This window comes from Ursus maritimus, unplaced genomic scaffold, assembly GCF_017311325.1.
Source record: "Ursus maritimus isolate PB19 unplaced genomic scaffold, ASM1731132v1 scaffold_22, whole genome shotgun sequence".
In the NCBI taxonomy this organism is placed as follows: domain Eukaryota; kingdom Metazoa; phylum Chordata; class Mammalia; order Carnivora; family Ursidae; genus Ursus; species Ursus maritimus.
This window is the reverse complement of record NW_024424675.1, coordinates 4,195,425-4,216,869: the sequence shown is the minus strand read 5'-3', so window position 1 is coordinate 4,216,869 and position 21,445 is coordinate 4,195,425. Positions and strand designations below refer to the sequence as shown.

Genomic DNA, 21,445 nt, shown 5'->3' with positions numbered 1-21,445 from the left:
GCTGCTAATAAACTTTCTCACAAGTCTGGCCAGCCCTCCATGCTCATGGTCAACTCTTATGGCTCCCCCCAACAGCCCTTTCCCACATGCCCCTGCCATGCCTCCCCCTAACTTTGCTGCTCTCCCTGAGCCTGTGGTGCAGCATTCTCTGCTTCCCACCTACTGCAGCCCCTCTGGACTTCTCTCCAGTCCTCAAACAGGCTACTCTTAAAAGACGTACACCTAACTATATATAATTTAGATAAATATATTAAACAGTAAAAATATTGCATTGCCAGAAGTGACATCCTTGCAATCAACCTAAAAAGGATACAATCAACTTAAAATAAATGAAGTAGGGTTAGAATAAATGTAGAATGCAATCCGGCGTTCTACATATAGAGCTCCTTCCCAGCCAGGATCTGCAGTCCTGTGTTAGGAACTACAGCTACTCCGTACCCTGAGGAGAATCTGAGCACAGTGGCTCAGTGACGTCCGGCGTGCTGCTGCTCCGCGAGATGTGCTGCTGCTCCGCCACCAGGCAGCCAGATTCGGCTGCAGGTGCATTTTCTGACTGCTGACATTCTTCCACTTCTGTGGGCATGAACACAAAAACATACAGGAGATGTGTTTCAAGTTAAAAATAATTTCACCACTTGAACCAAATGATTTTAAAAATGTAGTTTTAGATACTTCCTCCCCCCAAAATTATACAGTAAGATAATGTGAATATACATTGTAAAGTTTTCTATACTTGTTAACAGTAATACTCCACTGCAAGAATACATTTTAAGTAGGGCAAAGCATTTTGTTTTTCAAAGTGAAGGGAAAAAAAAGAGAAAAAGCTGCAGAAATGGTTGAGAACTGTAAAAGTCACTTGGAATTTCAGGCATGCCAAGGAATGAGAGAACAAGGAGATACACGGAATAGGTAATTTACATTTGAGGAGAGTAGAAAGTCACACACACATACCCCTCTCTAGGAAATGGGAATTTCAACTCTATTATTCCTTTTAACAGATAAATCCACAACTGTCCAAAATAAAATACTATAATTACTTAATAGCTTATACCACCAAATGTGATGTTGAATTAATTACTAAAGTACAAAAATGATCCACTGGTATTTTTAGAGAATCAATACATAAGTGCCATAAAATTTTAGAAAACTACAGATGAGTACTGACCACTGGATAATATCAGCTAGCATTATTACAAACTCTATTCTCCTAGAGAATGAGTTCTCTATTCTCTATGTGGCTCCAGAGAGATCCCTCTAAAATAAAGAGCTGCCTGCACCATCACTGTACAGTCAAGCCCGTGCTCTTCACAGTGAATACAGGGATCCCCCTGGCCTTACCCCACAGATGTGACCCCCACTGGATCTCTCAGTCACTTCAGTCTCAAGCAATCGTAGCCCACCGGCACCTGCTGCTCTCTCCCTTCGGCTGTTCACTCCTCCATGCCAACCTCAGACCTGTTCCTGCCTGCCTTCCTGCCTCCCGTGCTGCCTGGACACCCCTCCTACAGGACTTGCCATGTGCTCCTGCATATGAACCCCACCAACGCAGCCCTCAGAAGACTCCACACTCACTCACAGAGCCATGAAACTTTGTCTATAGAGGTAGAACATATTTCCCAAAAATTTTAATTAGCTGAAGTTTCACTCCTTCTAAAAAGAGACAGATCAAATTCAGCCCGTATAATCTTACCTGGCAGTGTTACCCACTTCCTCCCCTGAAATGAGGTTGGGTGCTCATGTGCCACCCTCAGTCTAATCCTTTACTCTGAAGACAAGCCAAAGCGTTGGCTCTCCCTAATCAAGCTGTATATGGGAAGATTCTAAATATAAGACACCGGACTTGAACAAAGGGTTGCTGCTTTATTTTTACTATTCAAATAAAAATTACATTTTAAAGTACACTTATACAAGTTATGAGACTTCAAAACGATGAAATTTGTGTGATGCTTCACTTATAATTCAGAGTACCAGGCCACAGTCTAAATTTAGACACTCACAGGAAGCTGAACTTAGGGCACAAGCAAACAAAGGCCAAGGTAGCAAGAACACACAGGCCGTCTTTTCCAGGTTGTCTTTGCCCTTCTCTTCTCTTGAATAGCCAAGAACTGTTTGTTTTCCCGCAGAGAGACACAAGACATGTGTACATATCTGTGATCTCCCCACACGTCCCCACAGACTAGGCCCTTTTCACAGGTCTGCAGCTAGGCTCTTTGGTATTAGGCAACAGAAGCCAGATGATACCATGGGACCAGCCCCTTCCGGTTGTCTTCATTCATCGTTTATTCTAATTATGCAAGACACCGAAACCTTCTGGGTAGTGTTTATACTTGTTAATGAACCTACTTGTTAATCTAATATCAGTAGAGGGAGCCCAAGAGCTTCCTAATTCTCTAAAAAATAATTGGCAAGTGCCAGTTTTTACAGACCTTGGGAAGAGCGGGTTTTATTCACTTAAACTTGATGCCAAAAACTGGTAGATGTTGATTTCTGGGCTAGGAGCAGAAAAACAAATAAGAGCAAGGCCAACACTAGCAGCATCTTTTTAAAGATAAAGAACATCGCCATCTGGTGGGATACAGGATGGCCACAACACCACGGCTTCCAAATTTGAGTGTCCCCCCTGGTCCTTAACACAACAGACGGGCGAAGAGCCTACCATCACCAGCTGGTGTGCCTTCCCAACAGACTGGCCTAATGCAGCTTTACAGTTTTGTTTTTGTAAAACTGTTGGTAGGGACTTCTCAGATGGAGCAAGTCCAAGCCCGCAGAAATCGCCGGAAGTGGTAAGGATGGGGGCATCCATGATGAGGGTGGGAAGGAAGAGGAGAATCACAATGTCAAATGTGCATTAGGGCTGCTGTGCTACTGGTGCGCTGAGCTACTCCTACAGTTGACTATTAAGTGATAGAGTGCAGAAAAATAAATTCTTATCTCACAATTAAAACCCAATTTCCTGATTTGCAAATGTATATTTCTTGGCTTTTTCTCACACTTTATGCTAAGTATATATTCAATATATGTCTTGCATAATGAACGAATGAATACCAAAAAATTTTCTTGATACTTTTTTTCTTTAAACAGTTCTTGAGCTCCCTCTGCTGGCTTTTTATATGTGTTAAAGAAAGCTGCTTGTTAAAGCTGCACCCATTTCACAGTGTTAGCTGGCGCAGTTGCTTTTCCATAACAAATTAAAACCATTTTAACCCTGCTATACAAACATCAAGATGCAGGATTACCTGATAATCAAAACAGAAATGAACAATCTAAGTTATATAAAAATTACATTACACGTTCTTGTAGATCTAATGGATTCTGTTTTGAGCATCACATAATTTGTTTGAATCACTTCAAAGAGCTAACTTCTATCTCAGGCTCACCAAATCATTCACTTTCTCTCAAGCGTTGCTAACCCAATAACCTGAATTTTAAAAGTACTAACCTTCTAGCTTCTTGATAGTGTAAGTTACACAACACTACTACTAAATCATTGCTTTCTAAAGCTCCATTCAAAACACCAGGAAAATGACCAAATTAGAATTACTTCATTTTTTTTTCCCACTGAGAGAAAAATCCACATGATTAAATTAAGTGTGTCTTTAGAAACTTCTATTTATTCCAGACGTCTGACTACTTTTCAAAGCAATTTCACTCATTCTTTAATTTAAGGCTTCCTTAATCAATCTTATTAAACAAAGTGAGACTTATTCTTCAATTACCAAAATTCTGGGTTCCATTTACCCCTCATACAGGATTGCAAAGGCAAAATTAATAGTGTAATTTCCTTTTAAAGCATGGTACACGATACCGACTTGACCCTATAAAAAGCAGAGGAGATGTAAGTCAACTCAACACTTGAGGTTTCTTATGAGGTCCAACTGTGAGCCAGCCCAAACCCTGACAAGCACTTCCTGATACTCAGGTACTACCTGAAAGCCTGAGAACCAAAGGCAGAAGCAGCTGAACGAGGCTTTCACTTAGGTACCACTGAGTCTCTTTTAGAATGAGGGAAGATCATTGATCCTCTAATTACTACTATTACAATGGTCCTAAAACAAAAATAAAATCTATCGTCTGCATGGCCTATAAGCAGTACAGACTGATAAATGTCCCAACATAAAAGCAGTTAAAATTGCAAAACAGCTGGAAAGAATTGTTCCCACAAAGGAGAAGGAGGAAAATCACCAAAACTGCAGTTCTACCTCCCACAAGTTTATGTAGCTATTCATATAAATGGAATACAGGTGGTTATTACTTTCCCAAAAGTCTGATGCCAAAAAAAAGAGTCATAAAGGGACTAGAATAAATATAATAGTGGCTGAAAGTAAGTAATTCTCCATTGTTTATATTATTTAAAGCAATTTCGGCATGTTGTATAGTCATATAGACTAGAAACAAAACAAGAAATGTTAACAAATGAAAACAAAATTAGCAATCATTTTTATAGTGAAAAACTTGTGGCCAGAAAGTCAGGGTTAATGTATCTGCATACTATGGATAAGTGGATATATATCTACCTATATCTATACTTAGCAACAGGTGATCAAGATATGCCAACAAACAAGGATTTAAATTGGAACACAAATTTAATACTCTAGTGTGCCAACCAGTGAGAATGTACAACCTAAGACAGGATTGATGTGCACTGCTCTTGGCCTAGTCTCTTGACAGGACAATCCCAAAGGAAAATGGCATCACCTTAATAGTAAAGAAAAAACTGCAACAGACTAAGGAGGAGCTCACTATCACAGTTGTCAGATGAAACACAGGGAATAGCAGATTGTTCTCAATACCACTATACTGCTAAGTCCCTTTACCCTTTGCGCTATAAAACCAGAAATAAGGACGGCAAAGGCAGGAAAATACTGATTCAGCACGTCCTGCTTCATTTCACTCCAAATCAGGGTCTCCCAACATCAGCACTATTGATATTTGGGGTCAGATAATTCTTCACGAGGGGGCTGTCTGCACAGCCACTGAGGCCGTTCTGCAGCATCCCACTAGATGCCAGGAGCGCTGCCCCAGCTGTGACTACATGTCTCTAGACACTGCCAAATGTTCCCTGGGGGGCAAAATCATCCCCAGTTGAGAACGACTGTTTTATTTATTTTTTATTTTTTTTTAAAGATTTTATTTATTTATTCGACAGAGATAGAGACAGCCAGCGAGAGAGGGAACACAAGCAGGGGGAGTGGGAGAGGAAGAAGCAGGCTCCTAGCGGAGGAGCCTGATGTGGGGCTCAATCCCATAACGCCGGGATCACGCCCTGAGCCGAAGGCAGACGCTTAACCGCTGTGCCACCCAGGCACCCCAAGAACGACTGTTTTAAACCATATTTAACTACTGTTGGAACTATGTACCTACTTATGGGAATCAAGAAACTGAGTAAACTAAAATATAACAGTGAATGAGAAAAAAGTTTCCAAAATGAGATTACGAACAGAAATAGGTTTCTTGTGAGAAAATATTCTGGACAAACTAGTAGAAAACTTTATGAAAGGGAACAATAAGGGGAAAAAATGGACTGTAAAAAAAAAAACAAACAACTTTCCACCATGAAAGAACTCCTTTTGGGGCATAGCAGCTGTATATCACCCAAATAGAAAGCAAACTACTTTAAACGCTTTATTGCTCATCTTTAGGCAGTAGAACTTTTTTGAAAACCAAATTATCAAATAGTTAATGCTCATGAGTAATTTAACTGACCGATGACCTTTAACCATTCCTACTGTGTTTCACCTTTGGTATTTGCTAGAGAAAAGTATTTTCTAAGAAATGTACTCCTTAGTCTCAATAAAATGAACTTCTTCCCTCATATTCTGCTAATTAAATAATATGATATCTTACATACTCATCAGGGAAATTAAGATTTGATTCTGCTTTGCTATACCACAGTATGGCATGATTTAGTGCCACAGAAAGCCACAGGGAGGCTATCTCTGATACTAAATAAATACTCATCTATAATACCATCTTTCTGAAAATAAAAAGAACATGAAAACATGTCCCTCTTTAGCATGAAGATTCAGTTCATTATAGAATCATTGAAAAGTAACTGGACATGGGCTTAATTATTCACTGTAGAGAAAGTAGATCCATTGTTGAGGGGTCTGTGCCAAAAATCACCACTTTTGGTCCCTGTCTTAACAATCAAGAAAATACACTGTGTGCAAACCACATGTGGCTAAACTCAATTTTAATTGGCTTGAGCACAAGAACAATGTTTCCTTGTTTTGAAAATTAGCACTTTTTAGCATCTTTTTTTACTCGAATCTTAATAATCAGTGCGACTCTCCATAAACATTATTACTTTGTAGATGATTATGATTTATTAATTCCAAGGAGCTCTTGCCTACATGAATGTTCCTGTTTCTTCACTTTAGGGAGGCATAGCAAGCATTCGGACACCAACATGCTCAAAACTTCTGTTCTGCTGACATTATACAGAAGGCACGCTGAGGCAGTCATCTCTGTTAAAAACTATGGGCCACAAAATCCTGTATTATTCTTCACTGGGAAAGCAAAGGCCAGTGGTGTTAAAGAAATTCTTCTTGACTGATTGTTACTAAACATCTAACTACATAAAAACAATGATTAATATTCATTGAAAATAAATGCAAAGTGCAACGGCCAGGCACGCATGCATGGTGGGGGGTTAGGGGGGGCGCTTAACAAAGGAAGCAAGGCCCAGCGGCAAGCAGGAGAAGCCCGGGGACATTGACGGACACAAGAGACAGCATTACAGTACCTGACAGCCTGTGAGAGCAAGAGGAGTAAGAGAGACCAGGTAAGAGAGCGCTCACGGTGTGAAGGAGGAGCGGGACGCTTTTAGTGGCAGGCAAAGCCTCAGAAAGGTGGACACAGTTGCTGATAGACTGGCTTCGCTTAGCTTCCAGGAGAGATAAAGTAACAAATATGTCAGAAGCACATCAGGATCTTTCACTTTTTTTTTTTTTTTTTACTGCTATTTTTCTGGTCTTCCTTTCAATATTTAAAGGAGGTCATTTTATACTTTATAGAAAGTCAGTACAAGGCACAGTATTTAACCGCAGTCTCTAAATACAGCCAACCTTCAGCCATTCTCATGACGTGGGAGAATGCACGATTCACAAATAATCTCGTTTTAGAATGCTTTACACGTTTAGGCTTCCTTTTTTCCTCCTGTGTATCAGACTCACATTTGGATTGTTTATTTGGGTAGACATTATAATCCGTTTTCCCTTCCTAAAGGACACACATATGAAAAGACCATGGGGAGGGAGGGAAAAATCTAGCCTAAAATTAAAATTGCTCTATAAATAATAAATAATTCAAAAATTGGTTTACTGAGAGCTGACCGTATTCAAAAGCAAACCATATAGTAAATTAAATGTCCTAAAACCTCAAAAACACATAAAAGTCAAGTTGAACATTAAAAGACTTGGTATTTAGAAAAAAAGGCAAAAATCTCCATAAAACCCGTCCTTTCATAACACATTTCATGCTGATTAAATCCATAATTTATTAGTATGAACTTTATGATGCTCTTAAGTTTTCAAAAGACTGCTAGTGAAATGACCATTTGAGAAAACCTATAAACACAAGAGAATACACCTCATATATGAAACTACCATCGGTAAGATCACTTTCATCCTTAAAACTAAATATAAAGGTTTACTTGCTATTCTATTATTTTTTAGGTGATTTTATTTCACATTATTGAAACAGAAATACAAATGAGAATGATATATTTGCAAAGAGTGAAACAAACTTTTTACTTCCTTGTGTCTCCCCAGGCCCCATCCTCTAGCTGTCAAATTCCCACTTCTAACTTCCACATCTAAAGGACTGTCTGCAATGTGATTACAGTACACTTCACAAATGGGTGAGATAATATTTAAGGGAAAATGACTTCCATGCGAATGTCAAACTGACTTACTTCAAATTTCCTAAAAGATGTGTTCATCTCTCAATGTCAGAGGTGTTTAAAAGAGCCTTCCCTTTATAAATGAAATGATTGTACATTTTTCCAAAACTGATCACTAGATATTTTAGAAATAATAAAACTTAGAATAATTTTTTGCATGGAAATTGACTTGCTTTAATCACTCATTTTAGACACCTAAAATTTTAGCATCATTCACACTCAGGAACAAAGTTTTCCTTTATAATTCTTTAAGACTCTCCTTGTCGGTTCCTTTTAAGTTGCAAAGTAGTTGATTCTTTGTTAAATTAATCGTCATTTCCCTACTCTGCAATTGATTATTTTATTATTTTCGTCTTACCACCATCACTGACATTTTCTCAATCTAAGTGTAGTCTGTGAGGCAAATTATAATATAATAATCTTAAATTATTGTTGTATTGGGATCAGGGAAAAAAAAGTCACTTTCAAATGGGTCTTCCATAAAAAGCACTTTAATGTTAAATAAAAGTGGCAAAAACTAACTTCGTGAGCTGCTGTTCTGTCATTAAAAGGTGGTCTCCACACAAATAAAAATCTACCATGAAAGTACTCTGGGCCTTTTTTAAAAGATGGAAAGGCAAATTTATTACACAATGTAAAAATAACAGAACTGAGTAAAACCAGTTTATTTATATAGTGACTATTAGTCTATATAAATTAATTTTATAAAACATCATGATATAATAAAATCTTCAGAGACTGTTGTTTTCACAGGCAACTAAAAAGATAAATGTATAAAGTAAAATAGGAAATACATGGGGCACCAGAGAAGCATGTGACTCTTGATCTCAGGGCTGTGTGGGTTTGAGCCCCACCTTGGGTATAGAGATTACTAAGAAATAAAATCTTGTAAAAAAAAAAAATAAAAAAAGGAAATACATATGTGTGTACAAAATACATAAAGGAATAGATCCATCCAATGCAATAGCTCTTATCCCATTATCTTTTAAAGGTTATGTCTCCAAGTGTTTTTAATTTAATTAAGCCTCGAAAGGCCAGGTTTATGACTTTAAAGTGACATAGTCTAAAATAACTTTAATGTGATTTTGTAAAAGTTCTTATTGCTGCAATACCATGGCTTTTCAGACACCTGAGAACACTGATGAACAGAAGCTCAATGGCATAAATACACCGAGGATTATCAAGAACAATACTGGTGCCACTATCGTATTGTTGGTCTGAAACACCTGTTGAAAAACTAAAATACGATCTCTTCTATGGCTGTGTTTTGGCCAAGCAGGGGAAAAAGGAGCATGCAATATACCATGGTTTGCTGCTCATTAAAATGTGAAAGTAGAGTTTTATAAAGTGTTTTGAATGATCACTTTTATTATCATTACAATTCTAGGGCACTGAGGGGTATCAGGGAGTCAGGGCAGCTGAGGCATGATGATGCCACTTTGTCACAAACTTCTGCTCTGATCCAAAGATGGAAGAAAGGAGTTTTTAGGAGTTGGGACAAGAATGGAAATCTTTGAGTAGGCCTTCCCCAAAGTTGCCTGTTAACAGGAACTGAGTCTCTCCTCAGGGGAGAGGATGAAGGAACGCAGGAGAAGTAGAACAGGAGGTGAATATAAATAAGGTAGTAATTACCAACAAATGTTATGGCAAAGAGCATTAGACAGTTAGGGCTAAGGTACAATATATTTTCATAAAGACTCCAAAAGGATTCTAAGCCATCTGTATGAAGCCTTTACTATGCACTATAAAATACGCTGAGTGTAAATGACTCTGGTTTATGACCAGAGGATCTTGTGACTTTCTGCAGTCAATATGCTGAATATTGATTATAACAGCATGGAATTACTGATGTGAAAAACCACAGGAAACTCAGATAAATTTGTTTTAAATGTAGTTACAGCGTCAAAGTCACTGGGGGGAAGGGTCTTTATTTGTTCTTATTTAATACTGGATATAAGCTTACTTTTTAAAGATTTCTCTTTTGGGTTTAAAAGTAGAGTGTAGCAAAAAAGTCCAAAAAACTGGGGGTTCTTGGTCAAGTTCTTATTAGTTCTAACAGGCTAGAAGGACAACAGCTCCAGGCATGTAAAGCTCCATTCCCCAAAAGAAGCAAGGCACTTCAATATCCCCCTCCAGTCCTGCAAACTACGTGCATTATTCTCTTTTTCTGTGTTGGAACAGCGCCACACTAAGATTAACGCTGCTCAACAACAGTAATGCAGCTGTGCGATTACTGAGAATCTATTTGCTTCAGGCTTTAAACAAAATATCTATTTTCTCTCTTTTGCACATATATCTCACTCAGTAGTGACACCTCAAGTTCTTTTTCACAATGAACGATTCAGAAATAAGTATCAAAAACAGATTTGAAGAGAACAGAAGAGACAATTAAAAGATACGGAAACATCCCACTTAATAAAAGGCCATGTATTTATGTTCTGAGTCGAATTTTAAAGCTTTTAAAACATTTTATTCCTACAAATCCATCTTAGATAGCAACAGACCTTAGAGAAACACTTAAATAAACGTTTACCAGTTGCTTTCTGGCGAACAATATTTCTTGCTTTCTCAGCTCCCGGTGCCCCAGATGTGGTGGCGCTCCTCGATCGCACTGGCTCGGCCACATCCGGGTGGCTCCGCCAGCTGAGAGAACAGGATCTCCCCACGGTGGCTCCTTTCGGAGAATAGAACACAGCCTGATAAAGGATAAGACAAGAAAAATAATCTAAAGGCTGACTTCCTTATCATTCATTGCACAGCCTGTGTTACTCAGCAGATTTCATAAATCCAACTGTATATAATCGGCAGCTTCTCTTGTTGCAAAATTAGGTATCACTTCTCTGCTTTCCTCTCCTAGAGCTCTGGTCAAGTATTTCAAATGAGTGGTCAAGGATCCAAGAGAAATACAGGAGATAAGAGACCAAGACAGAGATTTCTGCACAGGTAATGTGCTGGTGGCTGCCACCTATGGGTCGTTTTCACACCCAGGTTCCTGAGAGTATATTTTGTTTCCACAAATCCAGTGCTTAGAAGGCAAGTATTTTTATAATGAACATTTGAATTCATTTTTAGAATAAAGCAATATAATAGATAAATCGGAAATATTTGCCAAAGGCATTAATTACATAATTGAATTCATTCTGTATCATTCCATAAACTGTTTTTCAGATTGTTTACCTTCCTATAAATAAATACAGCCACTCACAGACTGCAGCGAAGATATTATAAGAATCAGTCCCATTAATGACATGTTTATATGGTTAAGTAATCACCATAATTGGTTCACACCTCCCCACATCCACATCCTCTGTGGGCCTCTCCCACAATGACCCTGGGCTTCATCACATGACTTGCTTTGCTAGCAAAATGAGCAAGCAGAGATTTGAAATGCGTTGGAAAATCTGGGCTTGCCCTGTTGCTGCTCCTGGAAACCTAAAACCTCACCAAAAAAGCCTGAGCTGGCCTGCTGGGCAATAAAAGGTATGTGGCCAAGTCCCCCCATCACTGCCCCAGCTGACAGCTGGCCAACCCTAGAGCTGCCTGGCTGATTATTTGACAGCCTAGCTGACTACAAACACAGAGAGGAAACTCCTCTCAAGTTTTAGGACCAGGAAAAGCTACGTATCACCTAAGCTGTCGATTTTCCCCTTTTGTAATCTGTGATCCTCTGCTGTAACCCTGTGAAGATCAGAGTCACATCTAAGCTTGCTCCCCTTCTCCCTCCCTAGCAAGCATAGGGGGCTCTCTGGCATGCATTCTGGCATCTTAACCACTCCGGCAACTCCACTCCCTTTAAATTTGCCCCAGTGTCCTTACCCATTTTATCTATTGTATTATAGGTACTTCTATGAACTGCCTCAAAATCTTTGCACAATAAATTGAAGTACAAGTGAATTAATCCCAAGACTGTGTCACAGCATTAAAACAGTAATGAAGACAAATTGTTGTCCCCAGTAGAAACCACCACTGATGTTTTCCACCTTGATCTGACTCGAGGTCTCAAAACAACTTTTACCCAGAAACACAACACAAGCCAAAATGACACCCATCTGAAACACTCAGAATTTTTCCACCTTTCCTAAGCAGGCACTGGAATATGACTTTCTAGTGTGGTGCCTGGAGCTGGACTTGCCCAGCTTTGATTTCTGGCTTTCCCACTTCTCAGCTAGGCCTTGGTGAGCCCATCACATGGACTCTCTGTAGCTTCATTTCTGTCCTGTGATACCTGGATAGTAACTCAGAAGTTACCAAGAGGCGAAGAGAGAGATACAACAAGAACCGCAGCCATTATTAGTTATCTGTTGCTACTACTGCTACTCCCCTTCATCTCTTCTTTCTTCCTCAAGCCCCTTCATAAATTCATCATCCTTACTAGAGGACAGAGTGCTATGAAACACCATCGACACCACCATTTAAAGGACACGGCCTGTATGGTACTTCCAAAATTCCTGCATTAATTGCCTATATGTATAGACACACTCCGCCTCCATCTCAGACATGCAGGCAGTTTACTCTCGTAGAGTAGAAGACCTTTGTCCTCGCTGCTTCTTTCCTTTTGTTCACTTAGTTTGTCAGAGGTAAGGTTTGTCATCTCAACTCCGTCGACAGTTCTACGCCAGCACTGCTGTCCCAGGAGTCCATGCATGTTGGGCCCACTCGTTTATGAGTTCTTCCCATTCCGTGAGGGAGGACACCACACCAAGGAAGTCATCCCAGAGCTCTGAGAAATGTACACACACAGGTTTGCTCGGATCCACGCCACCATGAGGTCTAAAACCAACAAGCCAACAAGAGAACTGAATCACCCTCATTTGGAAGAAGAATGATTTTAACAAAATATTTTAAATTACTAGGAATAAAATGAACTTTAAAATAAAAAGCACTTGATCTTGTTTTCTTTTAGGTCTAAAATTTATTTGATCAACTGTAACCAGGATCAGGCTAGGAGAAATCACCTTTATGAACAAATACTGTTTCAAAATCCTCTGGTGTCTGCGCTAGTCCTGGCGTAATTGGGGAGAAGACAAACTCTCATCCTTATTCTACTTCTTTTTTTTTTTTTTTAAAGATTTTATTTATTTATTTATTTGACAGAGAGAGAGACAGCCAGAGAGAGAGGGAACACAGAAGCAGAGTGGAAGAGAGGAAGAAGCAGGCTCCCATCAGAGGAGCCTGATGCGAGGCCTTGATCCTGAACACCGGGATCACGCCCTGAGCCGAGGCAGATGCCCAGCGACTGATCCGCCCAGGCGCCCCTGGAATTTACATCCTAAAATAATCATTTTGAAGGAGGAGTTAAGATAGGCGGAGGAGTAGGAGACACCGTTTACAGCCGGTCCTCCAGTCGAGCTGGATAGGTACCAGACCAGCCTAAACAACCCGCAGACCAGCCTGAGACGCAGGAAGACGCATCTGGATCTCTACAAATGAACATCTCCAGCGCTGAGTATTGAGTGCGAGCGAGGAGCCATGAGCCGTGCACAGATATCGGAAGATAAACGGAAGGGGGAGGGAGCCGCCGCGTTCGGGTGGCCGAGCGGCCCAGCCACTTGCACGGGGAGGCGAGGCGGGGCTCGCGGGCCCGGCACCCGCAAAACAGCAGACTGAGACCGTGAGCCGAGTGCGCGCCACCAGGCATCTCAGCGGAACACGGAATCGATGCGCTCCTGGATCCAGACTGAGGCGGGAGATCCGGGAGCGCGGCGGCGGCTGGCGGCTGGCGGCGTTAGAAACACAAAGGACAGAGATGCACCGGCCCTGGAAGTGAGGCTGGGGCGCCGGGTGTGGGCGCACATCCCGGGACGCTGCAGGTTGGTAGCACCAACAGAAACAGAGTTAAAGTGGCCAGAACATTAGTAGAGAAACGGGCCGCAATCCCTCTGTTCTGTGACAGAGCTGAAATTTGGCTGCTGCTGCTCTGACTCTCAGAAGAGGCACAGCAAACCGCCAGGAAAGCCGCCAGAGAACAGAAGCCTGGAAATACCGGCTCAGGGGTGCCCATCCCCATCCCCTCGCAGGGGACGCCGAGACTCTACCCAAACATGGCTGCCTGAGGTGTCGGCGGCAGGCCCCTCCCCAGAACACAGAAGGCAGGCTGAAAAATCAAAGCCCCCCTGGCCAGGCGCGCCGGGGGTGGGCGCAGTCATTGAGCGCCTGCCTTCGGCTTAGGGCGTGATCCCAGCGTTCCGGAAAGGAGTCCTCATCCGGCTCCTCCGCTGGGAGCCTGCTTCTTCCTCTCCCTCCCCTGCTTCTGTTCCCTCTCGCTGGTTGGCTGCCACATAAATAAATAAATAAAATCTTTAAAGAAGAAGCCCACATCCTAGATCCCTATAAAACAAGGGGCACGGCCTGGGACCCAGTCAATAATTTGGGCTCTGGAAACCCCGCAGCCTCTCTTCATCAGAATGACAAGAAGGAGCTTCCCCCAGCAAAGAAAAGACAGTGAGACTGTGGCCTCTGCCACAGAAATAATGGACATATGGTGTAACCAAATTATCAGAAATGGAATTCAGAGTAACGATGGTCAAAATGATGAGTAAATTGAAAAAACTATTAGCAGTTACTGAGAATATAGAATCCTAAGGACAGAAATGAGAGGCGAATCGACAGAAATTAAAAATTCTATATGAGCCAAATGCAGGCAAAACTAGAGCTCTGACGGCCAGAATTAAGCGAAGCAGAGAGAGCGGGTTAGTGAATTGGAGGATGGGTTAATAGAGGAAAAATGAAAATAGAAGATGGTCTTAAAAATCACGCCCCTGGGCGCAGGTTACGGGAATTACTGACTCAATACTTAAACGATCCAATGTTAGAATCGCCAGCATCGAGGGGGTGGAGGAGAAAAACAGAGGTCTAGAAGAGATATTTGAACAAATTGTAGCTGAAAACTTCCCTAATCTAGCAAAGGGAAACAAACATTCGTGTCCAAAGAGGCAGAAGGACCCCTCCCAAGCTCAACCATGACAAACCTGCGCCGTCACGTCATAGTGCAATTCGCAAATATTAGATGCAAGGATACAGTATTGAAGCGGTCAGGGCAAAGAAATTTCTCACGTACCAAGGCAAAAAGCATCAGAATGCATTCAGACCTGTCTACACAGACCTGGAATGAAAGGGTTGGGGGAGCATATTTAAAGCTCTTTCAGAGAAAAACATGCAGCCAAGGATCCTTTATCCAGCAAGGCTACATCATTCAGAATTGATGGAGAAATAAAGACATTTCAGAATCGCCAGTCACTAACCAATTTTGCGTAACCGCGAAGCCAGCCCTACAGGAGATATTACGGGGGGTTCTATAAAGTAAAAAGGCCCCCAAGAGTGATGATACAGAACAGAGAAAGTCACAGCCAATACAAACAAAAAGACTTTACTGGCAACATGGCAACATTAAATCATATCTCTCAGTAATCAGTCTTAATGTAAATGGTTTGAGACCATCCCATAAAAGCGCCACAGGGTTGCAGATTGGATAAAAAAGAAAGCAAGCCCATCCATTTGCTGTCTACAAGAGACTCATTCAAACCCAAAGATGCATTCAGACTGAGAGTAAGGGGATGGAGTACCATCTTTCACGCAAATGGACCTCAAAAGCTGGGGTAGCAATTCTCATATCAGATAAATTGGATTTTAAACTACAGACTATAGTTAGAGATGCAGAAGGGCACTATATTATTCTTAAAGGAAGTATTCAACAAGTGGATACTTGACAATTATAAATATATATGCCTTTCAACAGGGAGCAGCAAGATACACAAGCCAACTCTTAGCAGAATAAGAGACATATAAATAAAAATACACTAATAGTAGGGGACCTCAACACTCCACTATCAGAAATAGACAGAACACCCTGGCAAAAACTAAGCAAAGAATCAAAGGCTTTGAATGCCATACTCGACGAGTTGGACCTCATAGATATATATAGAACACTACACCCCAGAACCAAAGAATACTCATTCTATTCTAATGCCCATGGAACATTCTCAAGAATAGACCATGTTCTGGGACCTAAAACAGAGTCTCAACCAATACCAAAAGATTGAAATTATCCCCCTGCCATTCTCAGACCACAATGCTCTGAAATTGGAACTCAACCACAAGGAAAAATTTGGAAGAAACTCAAACACTTGGAGACTAAGAACCATACTGCTCAGGAATGACTCGATAAACCAGGAAATCAAAAATCAAATTAAACAATTTATGAGACCAATGAGAATGAAAATACAACAGTCCAAAACCTAGGATACTGCAAAGCAGTCCTAAGGGGAAATACATAGCCATCCAAAGCCTCACTCAAAAGAATAGAAAAATCTAAAATGCAGTTTTTATATTCTCACCTCAAGCTGGAACAGCAACAGAGGGACAGGCTAATCCACGCGCGAGGAAGCAGTTGACCAAAATTAGAGCTGAGAAATCAATCAAGCAGAAACCAGAAGTACGGTAAGAGCAGATCCAACAGGACTAGAAGCTACGGTTCTTTGAGAGAATCAATAAAATTGATAGACCCCTGGCAAGACTTATCCAAAAGAAAGAGAAAAGGACCCAGATTATTAAAATTATGAGCGAAAAAGGAGAGGTCACGGCAGGCACCATTGATGAAATTAGGAAGGATTATTAGAAATTTTTATCAACAGCTATATGCCAATAAACTAAGCAATCTGGAAGAGATGGAATCCTTCCTGGAAACCTATAAACTACCAAGATTGAAACAGAAGAAATTGATTCCTTAAACAGGCCAATTAATTATGAAGAAATTGAGTCAGTGATAAACAACCTTCAAATAACAAAACTCCAGGCCCAGGCGGTTTTTCCTGGGGGAATTCTACAAACATTCAAAGAAGAAATAATACCCTATTCTCCTAAAGCTATTTCAAAAATAGAAACAGAAGGAAAGCTACCAAACTCATTTTATGAGGCCAATATTACCTTGATCCCCAAACCAGGCAAAGACCCCATCAAAAAGGAGAATTACAGACCGATTTCCCTAATGAATATGGGCCTTAAATCCTCAACAAGACCACTTTAATAGAATCCAACAGTACATTAAAAGGATCCATCACGATCCAAGTGGGATTCATACCTGGGATGCAAGCGTGGTTCAACGTATTCGCAAATCAATCAGCGTGATACATCATATCAACAAGAAAAGACTCAGGAACCATATGATCCTCCTCTCAATCGATGCCGAAAAAGCATTTGACCAAAATACAGCATCCTTTCCTGATTAAAACCCTTCAGAGTGTAGGAATAGAAGGTACATTTCTCAATCTCATAAAGCAAATACCATGAAAGCCTACTGCAAATATTATTCTCCAATGGGAAAAGCTGGAAGCCTTTCCCTTAAGATCAAGGAACTCGACAAGGATGCCCACTCTCGCCGTATTCAACATAGTACTAGAAGTCCTTGCAACAGCAATCGGACTGACAAAAAGGGATCAAAGGTATTCAAATTGGCAAAGAAGAAGTCAAAATGTCTCTCTTTGCAGATGACATGATACTCTATATGGAAAACCCAAAAGAAGCCACTCCCAAACTATTAGAAGTTATAGAGCAATTCAGTAACGTGGCAGGATACAAAATAAATGCTCAGAAATCAGTTGCATTTCTATACACAGAATAACGAGACCGAGAAGAAGAAAGGAATTAAGGGAATCCATCCCATTTACAATAGCACCAAAAACCATCGTTACCTTGGAATTAACTTAACCAGAGACGTAAAGGACCTATATTCTAGAAACTATAAATCACTCTTAAAGACATTGAGAAGACATAAAAAGATGGAAAGATATTCCATGCTCATGGATTGGAAGAATTAACATAGTTAAAATGTCCATGCTACCCAGAGCAATCTACACTCTCAATGCTATCCCGATCAAAATACCAAAGGACATTTTTCAAAGAACTGGAACAAACAGTCCTTAAATTTGTATGGAAACAGAAAAGGCCCGAATCTCAAGGAACTGTTGAAAGGAAAAACAAAGCTGAGGCATCCACAATGCCAGATTTCGAGTGTACTACAAAGCTGTGATCACAAAGACAGCATGGTACTGTACAAAAACAGACACATAGACCAATGGAACAGAATAGAGAACCCAGAAATGGACCCACGGCTCTTTGGGCAACTAATATTTGATAAAGCAGGAAAAAACATCCGGTGGGAAAAAGACAGTCTCTTCAATAAATGGTGCTGGGAAAATTGGACAGCTACATGCAAGAGAATGAAACTTGACCACTATCTCACACCATACACAAAAATAAACTCCAAATGGATGAAAGACCTCGATGTGAGACAGGAATCCATCAAAATTCCTAGAGAGGAGAACATAGGCAACAACCTCTCGACATCGGCCAAAGCAAACTTTTTCATGACACATCTCCAAAGGCAAAAGAGAAACAAAAGATAAAATGAATTTATGGGACTTCATCAAGATTAAAAGTTTCTGCACATCAAGGAAACAGTCAAAAAACTAAGAGGCAGCCCACGGAATGGGAGAAGATATTTGCAAATGACACTACAGATCAAAGACTGGTATCCAAGATCTACAAAGAACTTCTCAAACTCAATACGCAAGAAACAAACAAATCAAAAAATGGGCAGAAGATATGAAGAGACACTTTTCCAATGAGGACATACAAATGGCTAACAGACACATGAAAAAAGGTTCAACATCATTAGCCATCAGGGAAATTTAAATCAAAACCACACTGGATACCACCTTGCCAGTTAGAATGGCAAAAATTGACAAGGGAGGAAACCACAAATGTTGGAGAGGATGTGGAGAAAGGGGATCCCTCCTACATTGTTGGTGCAAATGCAAGTTGGTACAGGCACTTTGGAAAACAGTGTGGAGGTCCCATAAAAAGTTAAAAATTGAGCTACCCTTTGATCCAGCCATTTCACTACTGGGTATTTACCCCAAAGATACAGACATAGTGAAGAGAAGGGCCATATGCACCCCAATGTTCATAGCAGCATTGTCCACAATAGCTAAATCATAGAAGGAGCCGAATGCCCTTCAACAGATTAAGAAGATGTGGTCCATATATACAATGGAATATTACTCAGCATCAAAAGAGATTACCAAATTTTGCAGCAACATGGACGACTGAGAGATAATGCTAAGTGAAATAAGTCAAGCAGAGAAGATAATTTCATATGTTTCACTCATTTGGAACATAAGAATAGGAAGATGGTAGGGAAGAAAGGGAAAAAGAAAGGGGGATAACAAGGGAACCATGAGAGACTATGGACTCTGGAAACAAACCGAGGCTTGGGGAGGGGGGAGGGAGATACTGGTGATGGGTATTAAGGAGGCACGTATTGCATGGTCACTGGGTGTTTACACAATAATGTCATGACTTTGCATCAAAACAGGGATGTACTGTATGGTGACTAACATAATATAATAAAAATATTAAAAAAAAAAAAATATAATCATTTGATTCCTGTGGTTTCTGTCCAGTGAACTGGTGGCTATGATGGGATTCCTTGGGCCCTGCAGAGGAGAAAAAATAGCAGCAATGGACTCAAACTCAGCAACTCCAGCCATTGCAGCATAGAGTAGTAGCCCGCCCATTTCATGATGCTTTCACACCAGGTTTGTCACACAGAGCTTTCTCAGCTTTAGTTGCTGAAACTTGCAAGGCGTAATCCAAGAAATAAGCATGCAGGGGCGACACTCTGAGGTGGTCACAGCGTTGGCGTCTGCCTTCGCTCAGGGCGTGATCCATGCTTATGGGATCGAGCCCACATCGACTCCTCATGTGAGCCTGCTTCTTCCTCTCCCACTCCCCTGCTTGTGTTCCCTCTCTCGCTGGCTGTCTCTATCTGCTGTAAAAATAAATAAAACTCTAAAAAAAAAAAAAAAAGAAAAGAAAAAGCATCAGAACTTACAGGTGTGTGCTTGGGGGCCCCACTGAGAGGGACTTCCAGGGGAGAGTGGCCACCAGAGCTGGTTTGCAGCAGCCCTGAGCACTTGAGCACAGGGCCAAAGCCCACTGACAGCAGGGGCTGACCCAGCCAGGCCGCCCCAGGGCAGCGATGGGTGGGAGGAACAACGTAAGGACGGGCTGGAGAGGCATTTTACAACTAGAACTGAGGGGCATGAAGAAGGGTTACAGGTGGCTCTGAGGTCTCTGTTGCTGACAAGCATCTGGCTTGCACCTCCTAAGCTGGGTGTCTGCTCATCATGGGACGGGCGTGGGAAAAACCCAGCACTGTGTACTTTCGGGGGTATTATAAATACAGAGACACCAAACAAAAACAAAGGAGAAAAACGAAAACATTTCGCATAAGCACATTTCATAGCCACTATATGTTTGACGGTACTATTATTCGGTCATTCTGACAGTCTGTCATTTCAGATAATTGGTTTTCCAAAGTGAATTTAAAGCTTCAAATTGGAAGCAATAAAAATCAGTTAACAGCATTTCAGAGCAATTAACAACCGCTCCTGGGCTTATGAAGAAGGATAGAAAACACCAGTTGCATTGCTTTTCCACAAAGCAGTCTGATGACAATTTAAAATGGAAAAATCTACTATTAAGTAATATGACTACTTTTCATTCAGTAACATTTTTAAAGCCAATAATAAAAATAAACTATCAAAGTGCTGGATACTTACCTTCTTCATAATTCACAGAAACTGTTACAGAAGATTGATTATCATCTTACTGTTCACTTTGTAAAGCCATCAGTAAGTGGAGGCTTTGACGTTCTAATTATTATGTTGAAAAACAGAAACATGTTTTACAGAATTAATGAATTTGAAATAAACTTACCATGTCTTTTTATTCATTGTAAGCTCCATTATCATGCGCCTACGAATAATCAAAACAGCTTTACAGGCATCAGCTTGTTCTCTTAAGAGCATGGGAACTTCAGGACATGGTTCCAACAAAAAGACGTTTGCTGCATTGGTCAAAAATACCTTGAAATCAACAAATTTTACAGTAAACATATAAATGTAACTAAACACATAAATCTGAACAAATTTTTCTTAAAGATAATGATATTAATTTCCCTCTACTAAACAATCACCTTGGAGTCATTTCAACTAAGGCAAGTGGTACCAACACATACTCAAGATTCTTTAAAATGCTTCTCTTAGAATCACCTGACACACTTGAAAGACCTTTCCTAGAAAAAAATTATTAATACAAATTAATAGTGCAACTATAGAAAATTTATGAATCAGAAAACTTTCTGAAGACTTCTTTTTACATTACCTCAAAAGAAAAGGGGAAAACAGTAAGATAGGATCACTGCTTCTGGGTGAGAAATTTTGGGGTCGGGGACGGGGAGAGGAAGAGGAGCAGTGGTCAGACAGTGGCTGGGAAAAACCATCTGATTGCTGTGGAATCTCCCAGCACATGAACTTTGCAGGTAGGAAGCACGGCCAGCACCACCCAACACGGGCGCAGATCTCTAGTAGCTGTAGGGAGGCGAAACCAGCACTGACCACATAGTCCAACAGTACAGAGCTTCCAGGTGCATATACCTTGACTAGGAGAACGATATTAGGCAGTAGGATATAAAACCTATGT

General features: G+C 40.7%; 1 protein-coding gene across 1 annotated transcript in view; it reads right to left on the bottom strand.

Moving 5' to 3' along the window:
* The window catches only part of RALGAPA2 (Ral GTPase activating protein catalytic subunit alpha 2), a 209,556-nt gene extending 188,931 nt beyond the window's left edge, over positions 1–20,625 (bottom strand). Inside the window, 6 exon segments of the mRNA XM_040637933.1 lie at positions 439–573; positions 10,437–10,588; positions 10,590–10,599; positions 12,434–12,515; positions 12,517–12,621; positions 20,524–20,625. Coding sequence (XP_040493867.1) covers positions 439–573; positions 10,437–10,588; positions 10,590–10,599; positions 12,434–12,515; positions 12,517–12,621; positions 20,524–20,532 — 493 coding nt within the window. The 5' untranslated portion in view covers positions 20,533–20,625.
* Between the last annotated feature and the right edge of the window lie 820 nt (positions 20,626–21,445).